The sequence below is a fragment of the Bison bison genome, unplaced genomic scaffold (genome assembly GCF_000754665.1).
Source record: "Bison bison bison isolate TAMUID 2011002044 unplaced genomic scaffold, Bison_UMD1.0 scf7180017864379, whole genome shotgun sequence".
Classification (NCBI taxonomy): Eukaryota; Metazoa; Chordata; class Mammalia; order Artiodactyla; family Bovidae; genus Bison; species Bison bison.
In genome coordinates this window covers 2483529-2495439 of record NW_011494951.1, presented here as the reverse complement: position 1 = coordinate 2495439, position 11911 = coordinate 2483529, and the positions used below count along the sequence as shown (strand labels likewise).

The 11911-nt window shown below is 45.0% G+C and overlaps 1 protein-coding gene across 1 annotated transcript in view; it reads left to right on the top strand.

The window, feature by feature from the left end:
* The window catches only part of GALNTL5 (polypeptide N-acetylgalactosaminyltransferase-like 5), a 56396-nt gene that overhangs the window by 27752 nt on the left and 16733 nt on the right, over positions 1–11911 (top strand). The window contains exon 7 of the mRNA XM_010857232.1: positions 10969–11218. Coding sequence (XP_010855534.1) covers positions 10969–11218 — 250 coding nt within the window. The remainder of the gene's footprint in view (positions 1–10968; positions 11219–11911) is intronic.

Genomic DNA, 11911 nt, shown 5'->3' with positions numbered 1-11911 from the left:
TGTGAGACACGAGACACCAGCAAGGGAATGAGTCCCGAGGGGAATCCCGATGATCGAGCTTCCTGGAAGCCCGGGTAATCAGAGGGTTGTTCCCAGAAAATTAACCTAGGACCAAAGGCGAGGGGTGATGTTTAAGGATCCGGCCATGCGGCAATCTGAGGAAATGTCTCCGTTCCTTCAAGACTATTTCCTTATTGAGTAGAAGGCCATCTAAAAGCAAAATCTAAGTCTTTTTTTTTTTTTTTCCTCTACTTTGGCCTGATCAATTGAGACATTCTCTTACCTAACTACATTGCTCAGTCCTGTCCAACTCAATGGACTGTATGTAGCCTGCCAGGCTCCTCTGTCCATGGGATTCTCCAGGCAAGAAAACTGGAGTGGTTGCCATTTCCTTCTCCAGGGGATCTTCCTGACCCAGGGATCAACCCAGGTCTCCTGCATTGCAGGCAGATTCTTTACTGTCTGAGCCACCAGGGAAGCCATCTACCAGATAGTACATACTACTTGTCCAAAGTTCAATACAAACCACTAAAACTGAATGGCATGTGTCTTTTAAGAACCTTGATTTTATGCATTAATATGCATATGTGTGTACATATGTCTGTGTGTATATACACACATGTACACATAGATTTAAGGATTTTTAAATAAATGGAATTGTACTTTCTCTATTCTGAGACTTACTCTTTTCATTTCAGTTTAATGTTTTGTAACTTCTCCCGTGACAGTGCCCGACAGTTACCTCTGTTTTTGTTTGCAGCGTTGTATGGTATTCCGTACGGATTTCATAATGGGTTGCCATAACTTGTTTAGCCGTTTGTCATTTCCTGATTTTTACTTTTTACAATTACTGAAAAAAAAAGTTGCACTGGCAGTTTTTGTACTTACACGTTTGTGGAAATGAATGTTTGTACCTGTGGGATAATTTCTTAAAAGTGGAATTGCTGGGCAAAAGGGAATTCTTATTTTAAATTTTGGTGGATGCTACCAAATGGTCCTAAAACAGATGACACCAATTAACAGTTCCATCACAGGGTATAAGAGGGCCCTCTCCCTGGAGCCTTGCTGACACTGGTTATTTATTACCAGTCGTTCTCTGCTGCACTTAGTCCTTCAGTTGTGTTCGACTCTCTGTGATCCCACGGACCGTAACTCACCAGGCTCCTCTGTCCATGGGGATTCTCCAGGCAAGAATACTGGTGTGGGTTGCCCTCCTCCAGAGAAGCTTCCCGACCCACGGATCGAACCCAGGTCTCCCTCACTGCAGGCGGATTCTTTACCATTTGAGCCACCAGGGAAGACCAGTCATTCTAGTCTTTGACAAAATTTTGGTCAAAGAGCTGTATCCTTTATTTTCTTGGCATTTCCTTGACTAATAGCAACATGGAGTATTTTTTCATATTTTTGTAGATTGTTTATAGATTTTTCTGTGAATTTGGTCTGTTCATATCCTTTGTCAGTTTTTTGATTGGGTTGTTTGTCCTTTTGTTATTGATTCGAAGGTGCCTTTATGATATGAATCCTGTGTTATATACACTGAGAATATCATTCCCCAGTCTGTGGTTGGTCTTCCCATCTTTGTTGATGATGTCTTGCGTTGAACAGAAGTGTTAGTCACTCAGTTGTGTCCGACTCTTTGCAACCTCATGGACTGTAGCCCGCCAAGCCCGCCAGGCTCCTCCATCCATAGAATTTTCTGGGCAAGAATACTGGAGTGGGTTGCCATTTCCTTCTCCAGGGACTCTTCCCGACCCAGGGATCGAACCAGGGTCTCCCGCATTGTGGAAGACTTTTTATAATCTGAGCTACCAGGGAAGTTGAACAGAAGTTTACCAAAAAATCCACTTCCTCTTGCTGGGCACAGAGCCACGCTGGACTTTCTTGCCTTCCTTTCGGTAAGAATGGCCCGTGACTACGTTTCAGCCACATTTCCTGACCAAGGCTCGCAGGAAGTTGGTTTATTCCCCTCCACACTGGAGGGTTCTGTTCTGGCTGACGAGGGTAGAGCTAAATGAGTAGAAAGAAACTTTGACTGCATAGGAGCTGTTGTACATTTTGGAGGTTTATTTTAAGGGCCAATAGCTTTGGGACTTCCCTCGTGGCCCCCTGGTTAAGACTGAGCTCGCTGAGAGCATGGGTTCCATCCCTGGTGGGGGAACTAAGATCCTACGTGCCACATGGCACCACCTAACAGGAAAAGTAGAAAAGAAGAGAGAAGTGAAATTCATTTAAAAAGTCATGGCTGCTAGCTTTAACTTAATAATGAAATAGTCAGATTCATCAATATTTTTCTTTATGATTTTTGTGTCTTGTTTGAGAAGTTCTTACTCTATGATCCTGATGATATTCTACATTTTAAAAAAAGTTTGCTTTTTACATTGCAGTTTTTCACTTTCATTCATTTATTTTTGGCTGCACGGGTCTTCGTTGTCGCTGGGCTTTCACTAGTCGTGGTGAGCGGGGGTACTCTTTAGTGGCTGTTGGCAGGCTTCTCGTCGCAGTGGCTTCTCGTGTTGCAGAGCACGGGCTCTAGGCCCATGGGCTTCTCTAGCTGCGGCCCACAGGCTTACTTGCTCCATGGCAGGTGCAATACTCCCAGACCAGGGTTTGAACCTGTGTCCCCTGCATTGGCAGGCGGACTCTCAACCCCTGGACCACCAGGGGAGCTCTGCCCTCATCACTCACCTCCCCCTCGCTCTCCCTTCGTGTTACTGACCTTCTTGCTGCTCCTCAAACATGCCAGCTGTACTATCTCAGAGCCTTTCTTTGCATGTGATTTTCCCACCTAGAATGTTCCTCCTCCAGTCCCCTGCGTGACCTGTTACTTCACTTTGTTCAGGTCTCTGGTTCAGTGTCACATTATCAGAGAGGCCATTCGAAATCACCCCGTACAAAACAGCGCGGTCCTGTTCTTCTCTATCTTCCTGCCTCTGATGGAGTTTTCTTGGTAATATTTATGGCTGCCTGTCCACTCGCCCTTGTGGGTGATGCTGCCTATGTGATGACCGAAGTTGCCCTCAAACTGAGACAGCTGTGATGAGCCTGAGCTGTGTCCTTGGCAGGAGGGAAAATGACCAGTGCTGGGTGGATTTAACTCTATCAGGAAGAATTCAAATGCTAGAGTTTTGCAAAGTGGAGAAAAATTGAGAAAGAGAAGCTCTAATTAGATGGCCTGAATTGAAAGGAAAGGGGACGTTTTTGCGTGGGAGCAGAAATGTTATGGTTTGGAAGCAGCCATAGCAGCTAGGAAACGTTGGTGTTGTCCTGAACCCGAGGATTCTTGTGGTCAGGGAGGAAAAGGAGGGACTTTCTCTGAGAAACAGCATCTTCTAGGGAAAGTCAGGGTTACATCAGGCAAGGAGGTCTGAGGAGATTTTAGTGTAGGGAAATTTAATTTTTTTTAAGGATTTTAGTTTTTAAAAGCGTTTTATTTCTTTTTGGCTGTGCTGGGTTCTCATTGCTGTGCGTGGGTTTTTCTCTAGTCGCGGCGAGCAGGGGCTGTTCTCTAGTTGTGAGGTGTGGGCTTCTCATTTCAGTGGCTTCTCTTCTCGTGGGGCACAGGCTCTAGGGTGTCGGGATGTGCGGGCTCATAGTTGCAGCCCAGGGGCTTAGTTGTTGTCTTGCTGAATCTCACGGTGCACACTGTCCGCTGAAGCCAGGGTAGGCAAGGTGCGAGCAAGGAAGCTGGAAGGAAACTCAAGGAGCTGTAGCAACTGCAGACACGTTTATTCTCTCCCGATTGGCACAGCAGCTGCAGCAGCAGACACGCTGTGTTCTCTCATGGTTGCCCCAGCAAACACAGCCTTAATGCAGCCTCAGAGGCCTTTCAGGTGGAGCTTACAGAGCAGAAATGGCCCGTGGCCAAGCAGGTACATCATGGGGCACATGCACAGTGCTACAAGTGATGTCAGCTGTTACGAAACCACGCATTTACAAAATGTGGGGAGAGCCAGAGGCATGGGGCGAGAGAGCCTGACCACCTCCATCTTGGCTAATTTCCTCTTTCCCTCAAGTTGCCCAGTGATATGTGGAATCTTCCAGGACCAGGGATGAACCCACATCCCCTGCACTGAGAGGCAGGTTCTTTCTGGACCACTAAGGAAGTCCAAGAATTTACTTTAAATAAGGGAACTGTGGAAAGAGTAAAAGGGTAGTCCACAGCAGAACAGGAAGTTTGGGGGAATAAATGCAAGGCAATCAGGGGGTGAGAATAGAGTATCTTCCACTGAATTGGCCTGGATGGTCATCAAGTGGCCAAGAGGGCAGAGATGAGGTGTAGATTTCAACTGCCACCCTAAAGGCAGCAGGTTAGCAAAATTGAACATGCCATTGAGAACTTGTGGTGCTACGTGGCTGTCACACAGAACAAGAGACGATTCGTTGTCTCATGTGGGAGACAGAGTAATGCCCTTCCCCAAGGAAGTCGTCCTAATTCCCAGAACCTGTTAATATGTTTACTTATGTGGCACCGAGGGCAGCGTCTGACTTTCCACCACAAAAATCCAAGGGAGGTGATGGTTGACAGAACAAAAAGCACTGAGTTTTGAAACAGAGCCTTCATTTCCAATTTGGTATGTGCCAATTACCGGTTACAGGATCTTGGGCAAGTCACTTCTCAGAACCCCAGCTTCCTAATCCATGGTATGAGAACAAAAATATATAACTAATGTGGTTGTTGCAATGATTGAATGAAGTCATTATGAGCACTCTTTTTTAAGCATTAAGTATTAAACAAATGCTTATTAGCAGGTGATTACGTGAGTGCATGCTAAGTCGCTTTAGTCACGTCCCACTCTTTGTGACCCCGTGGACTGTAGCCCGCCAGGCTCCCCTCTCTGTGAAATTCTCCAGGCAAGAATACTGGGGTGGGTTGCCATGCCCTCCGCCAGGGGATCTTCCCAACCCACGGATCGAACCTTCATCTCTTACATCTCCTGCATTGGCAGGCGGGTTCTTTATCACTTAGCGCCACCTGGGAAGCCCAGACGGTGAGTAGTACAAATAAATAAGAAATTAGGGCTGGTGCAATGGGACGACCCAGAGGGATGGTATGGGGAGGGAGGAGGGAGGAGGGTTCAGGATGGGGAACACATGTATACCTGTGGTGGATTCATTTCGATATATGGCAAAACCAATACAATATTGTAAAGTTAAGAAATAAAATTAAATTTAAAAAATAGATATTTAATTATATGCTTCAAAATGATAAAATATGTAAAATAAAAGTAGGAGAAATATAGGGAAAACTAATGAAAATACAGACCATTCATGGTGAGAAGTCTCTCAGATTTTAGAACTCACAATCCTTATCTTCTAGTTAAAGAAACTAATGTCCCCGAAAGACTAGAGATCTGCTCCAGGTCACACAATTCAGGACGCAAACCCTCAAATTCTGATTTCCATGGCAGTGAATGGTCATGGAAATAGCAAACAAACAAAAATGAGAAATTCAAATAGCAGAGTCACTTGAATTTTTTTCACAAAATCCAAATGTTTAACAGATTTATGATTTGCATGAAGTAGAAAAGCTTGGGTATTTTATAAAAGTTGATCATACACTTAAGCACAAAGAGATTCTCTGTAAACTCCCCCATAACTAGATTTTGCACACCACATTATCAAACATCAATCCCAAAACAAAAAAATTAAGAGAGATAGCAATAACATAATACAATAAATTGAAATAAAATATTATTGTACAATAATTTTATTAATAAAAATTAAAATATTTAATACCTTAAAAATAATTGCTTTAGAGACCAAATTGAGAATGTTTAAAATAGATATAATGAGCTATGATTAAATAGTGAAGGACAGGGAAGCCTGGCATGCTGCAGTCCACAGGGTCACAAAGAGTCAGTCATGACTTAGCAAATGAACAACAAACTAATGTTTAAATGTAAAAATGTTGACACTAAAGAAAAGCAGAAAATAAAATGAAGCAAGGGGAGAAACAGACTGAAAATATTGAGAGAGATTGATACAGCATTTGTTTGCAAATCACAATCCCTAGAGAAGTTGTGTAAATAGGTTATGCTGGGAAAGATTGAGGGCATGAGGAGTAGGGGGCAACAGAGGATGAGATGGTTGGATGGCATCATCAACTCAATGGACGTGAACTGAGCAAACTCGGGGAGTTGGGGAAGGACAGGCAAGCCTGGTGTGCTGCAGTCCACGGGGTCCCAAAGAGTCGGCACACCTGAGCGACTGGGCAAACTGAGCAAACTCAGGGAGTTGGGGAAGGACAGGCAAGCCTGGTGTGCTGCAGTCCACGGGGTCCCAAAGCGTCGGCACACCTGAGCGACTGGACAACAATGACAAAGGTTGCTACAGGAGAGCAGAAAGGAAGCTTCCACTCAGGCAAGATGAAGAATATTTCTCCTGACTTTTAACCTCAGCAGGCAATTCAGTTTTGAACATTCCCCAGATATATATTTTAAGGAGGAAGGATGGGAAAGACCCTTTATCAGGTCCGTTGAACTAGTGTCCTTCAGTGTTTGGTTTTTTAAATGTGTTTATTTTTGGCTGTGTTGGGTCTTTGTTTCTGCACATGGGCTTTTCTCTAGTTGTGGTCAGCGGGGGCTACACTCCAGTTGCAGTGTGCGGGCTTCTCACTGCTGTGGCTTCTCTTGTTGCGAGCACAGGCTCCGGGCGTGGAGGCTTCAGAAGTTGCAGCACGTGAGTGCGGGAGTTTTCGGCTTCAGTCTTTTCAACTTGAGGGCCCTAGAGCACAGGCTCAATAGTTACGGCTCCAGGTCTTAGTTGCCCCGCGGCACGTGGGGTCTTCCCAGACCAGAGATCGAACCTGTGTCTCCTACATTGGATTCTTTGCCACTGAGCCGCTGGGGAAGTTCCGGCCCTTCAGTGATTTTAGATCCTAAGGAGAAGTTAGCTTAATCTGGGCATATGGCATTTAGCAGAGTCACTGTGTTGTACAAGCACCACCCCCTCTAGTTCGAAAATATTTTCATCACCCCAAGAGAAAAGCGCACACCCATAAACTGGGAAATTTTCTTATTTCCACTTCTCCCAGCCCCTGGCAACCACCAGTCTTCATCTGTCTCTGGATTTACTTATTCTGGATATTTCATAGAGATGAAATCAGACCTGTTACGTCTGGCTCTTCACCAGCATAATGCTTTTGAGATTCAGGTACATGTACCAGCACTTCGTGTTTTATGGCTGGATGATATTCCATTGTGTGTGTATATGCAGTTTGTTTCTCCACTCATCTGTTGGTGGACATTTGGGCTATTTCCATCTTTGGGATAATATAAGGAGCACTGCTATAGATACGCATATACACGGGTACGTTTGAATTCTTTTAAATTTTTTAATTTTTGTTGTTCTCAAAGCATGCGGGATCTCAGTTCCACAACCAAGAGTCAAACCTGTGCCCCTTGCATTGGAAGCGTGGAGTCTTAACCATTGGACTGCCAGGGAAGTCCCCTGAATTCTTCTTAAAATGTGCCAATGAGTGGAATTTCTGGGCCATGTGGTAACTCTGTCTAACTTTTTGAGGAGCTGCCCAACTATTTCCCACAGCAGGTGGGCCATTTTGGCTTCCCAGGTGGCATTAGTGGTAGAGAGCCCACCTGCTGATACCGGAGACGTACGAGGTGCAGGTTTGATCCCTGGGTCAGGAAGATCCCCTGGAGGGGGGCCTGGTGACCCACTCCAGTATTCTTGCCTGGAGAATCCCATGGACAGAGGAGCCTGGTGGGCTATGGTCCGTAGGGTCGCAGAGAGTTGGACACGACTGAAGTGACTTACCACACACCACACAGCAATGTATGAGAGTTCCGATTTTCCCATATCCTCTCAACAGTTAGTATTTTTTCTTTTTTGCTTCAACTCTGATAGATGTGAAGTGGTATGAAGTGGTACCTCACTGTTTTAACTTGTGTTTCCTTAAAGATGAATGATGTCGAGCATCTTTTCATGTGCTTGTTGGCTATTTGTATATCTTCTTTGGAGAACCAGATGATATTTTTCACCTATCAAATTAGCTGACATGATTTTTAAAATTTTTGTGTGATGTAATGTCATAGAAGCTATTTTAATGAAAAATACAAAGTGTTGACTGAAAAAAATCTATGTATGTTTAAAAATGGGGCTCCTTATAGCTCAGTTTTGATCGAGGCATGAAGACAACAGATATTATATTCCAAAGTGAGTTGTCTGATACAGCGTGCTCAGTGGCTCAGTCATGCCCGACTCTTTGTGACCCCATGGACTGTACCCACCAGGCTCCTCTGTCCATGTGGATTCTCCAGGCAAGAATACTGGAGTGGATTGCCATGCCCTCTTCCAGGTCTGACACAGTACCATAAAGAAATTTCGAAATACATATCTGACAAGCAGTAAGGAATGTGAAGTTAAGTGGGCCTTAGAAAGCATCACTACGAACAAAGCTAGTGGAGGTGATGGAATTCCAGTTGAGCTGTTTCAAATCCTGAAAGATGATGCTGTGAAAGTGCTCACTCAATATGCCAGCAAATTTAGAAAACTCAGCAGTGGCCACAGGACTGGAAAAGGTCAGTTTTCATTCCAATCCCAAAGAAAGGCAATGCCAAAGAATGCTCAAACTACCGCACAATTGCACTCATCTCACAGGCTAGTAAAGGAATGCTCAAAATTCTCCAAGCCAGGCTTCATCAATATGTGAACCATGAACTTCCTGATGTTCAAGCTGGTTTTAGAAAAGGCAGAGGAACCAGAGATCAAATTGCCAACATCCGCTGGATCATGGAAAAAGCAAGAGAGTTCCAGAAAAACATCTATTTCTGCTTTATTGACTATGCCTAAGCCTTTGACTGTGTGGATCACAATAAACTGTGGAAAATTCTGAAAGAGATGGGAATACCAGACCACCTGACCTGCCTCTTGAGAAACATATATGCAGGTCAGGAAGCAAAAGTTAGAACTGGACATGGAACAACAGACTGATTCCAAATAGGAAAAGGAGTATGTCAAGGCTGCATATTGTCACCCTGCTTATTTAACTTCTATGCAGAGTACATCATGAGAAACGCTGGGCTGGAAGAAGCACAAGCTGGAATCAAGATTGCCAGGAGAAATATCAATAACCTCAGATATGCAGATGACACCATCCTTATGGCAGAAAGTGAAGAGGAACTCAAAAGCCTCTTGATGAAAGTGAAAGAGGAGAGTGAAAAAGTTGGCTTAAAGCTCAACGTTCAGAAAGCAAAGATCATGGCTTCTGGTCCCATCACTTCATGGCAAATAGATGGGGAAACAGTGGAAACAGTATCAGACTTTATTTTGGGGGGCTCCAAAATCACTGCAGATGGTGATTGCAGCCATGAAATTAAAAGACGCTTACTCCTTGGAAGGAAAGTTATGACCAACCTAGACAGCATATTCAAAAGCAGAGACATTACTTTGCCAACAAAGGTCTGTCTAGTCAAGGCTATGGTTTTTCCAGTAGTCATGTATGGATGTAAGAGTTGGACTATAAAGAAAGCTGAGTGCCGAAGAATTGATGCTTTTGAACTGTGGTGTTGGAGAAGACTCTTGAGAGTCCCTTGGACTGCAAGGAGATCCAACTGGTCCATTCTAAAGGAGATCAGCCCTGGGTGTTCTTTGGAAGGAATGATGCTAAAGCTGAAACTCCAGTACTTTGGCCACCTCATGCGAAGAGCTGACTCACTGGAAAAGACTCTGATGCTGGGAGGGATTGGGGGCAGGAGGAGAAGGGGACGACAGAGGATGAGATTGCTGGATGGCATCACTGACTCAATGGACATGAGTCTGAGTGAACTCCGGGAGTTGGTGATGGACAGGGAGGCCTGGCGTGCTGCGATTCATGGGGTCACAAAGAGTGGGACACAACTGAGCAACTGAACTGAACTGAAATGAACTGAAGAGAACTCAGCTACCTTCAGTCACGTTGTCAGAATTAGGATTTTTGGATAAAGCTACTTGCTAAAGCCTGGTGAGAGGAACTTGATATGAATTATTTCCTGTGTTGGGGGGCTCAGCGCATCCTCAGACATCCGTACGGCAAAACTCGAAACATCCTGGGGGAAGAGAAATGAACTGATGTTGGCTTCTCACCAGGGAATCAAAAGGGCGGAAGAAGGGCTGTGGAACCAAGGACATCTGCATCTGTGTTAGTCTCTCTTCTGATGGCAGGGTTTGCACAGGCAATGTGTTTGGGTGAGAGAGCAAACAGATCAGGGGTTCCGAACCCCTGGGCCAGGGACAGGTAGCGGTCCATAGCCTGTTAGGAGCAGGGCTGCATGGCAGGAGGTGGGCAAGTGAGCGAAGCTTCCTCTGCATTGCAACTGCACCCCATCGCTGGGCTTCTCCTGTCAGATCAGTGGCCGCATTGGATTCTAACAGAAGCACGAACTGTTAACTGTGCATGCGAGGCATCCAGGTTGTATGTTCCTTATGAGAATCGTCCTGAAACCATCCTCACCCCACCCTTGGTCTATGGGAACATTGTCTTCCCCAAATCCACAAAACTGATCCCTGGTTCCAAAAAAGGTTAGGGATTGCAGTTCTAACCCACAGTCACCAGCTCCTTCTGAATATCTATGGCGCACACTGTCCTGCATATTTGATACAGTATCAAATATATGTTTCTTGCCTCCTCCCAGGGAAACTGAAAGCACCTTAGTAGCCAAACCTCCCTGGTGGCTCAGACGGTAAAGAGTCTGCCTACAGTGCAGGAGACCCGGGTTCAATCCCTGGGTTGGGAAGATCCCCTGGAGAGGGACATGGCAACCCACTCCAGTATTCTTGCCTGGGAAATCCCATGGACGGAGGAACCTGGTGGGCTACAGTTCATGGGGTCGCAAAGAGTCGGACACAACTGAGCAACTTCACTGTTACTTTCATAGTAAGTGTTGGATAAATACTTGTTCCACTGAAGCTTGATCTGTGTTGTTGGGTGTTTCCTGCACATGGGCTAACACGCGCCTGTTTTTGCCTCCCCAGGGGATGTTCTAGTGTTTCTGGATAGCCACTGTGAGGTGAATAAAGTCTGGCTGGAGCCCTTGCTGAATGCCATTGCCAAGGACCCCAAAATGGTGGTGTGTCCTCTGATAGACGTCATTGATTACATGACCCTGGAATACCAGCCTTCTCCTATAGTGAGGGGAGCTTTCAACTGGCGTCTGGAATTTAAATGGGATCATGTTCTCTCTTATGAGATAGAGGGACCAGAAGGACCCACTACACCTATCCGGTGAGAATTCTGCTGGTAATGGAAAAATAGCACAGAGGTACTGGGAGCAGGGGGAAGCCTGCAGAGATTATTACTTTGATTTCTCAAGCTTAATGAAGAGAAATATTTCATTGTTTATCTTGTTTCTAAAAGTCTGTAATAATAGAATGTGGTAGGTTTTGTTTCTTTAATTGAAAGGAGGTGATGGAATTCCAGTTGAGCTATTTCAAATCCTAAAAGGTGATGCTGTGAAAGTGCTGCACTCAATATGCCAGCAAATTTAGAAAACTCAGCAGTGGCCACAGGACTGGAAAAGGTCAGTTTTCATTCCAATCCCAAAGAAAGGCAATGCCAAAGAATGCTCAAACTACCACACAATTGCACTCATCTCACACGCTAGTAAAGTAATGCTCAAAATTCTCCAAGCCAGGCTTCAGCAATACGTGAACCGTGAACATTCAGATGTTCAAGCTGGTTTTAGAAAAGGCAGAGGAACCAGAGATCAAATTGCCAACATCCCCTGGATCATGGAAAAAGCAAAAGAGTTCCGGAAAAACATCTATTTCTGCTGTATTGACTATGCTAAAGCCTTTGACGGTGTGGATCAAAATAAACGGTGGAAAATTCTGAAAGAGATGGGAATACCAGACCACCTGACCTGCCTCTTGAGAAACATATATACAGGTCAGGAAGCAACAGTTAGAACTGGACATG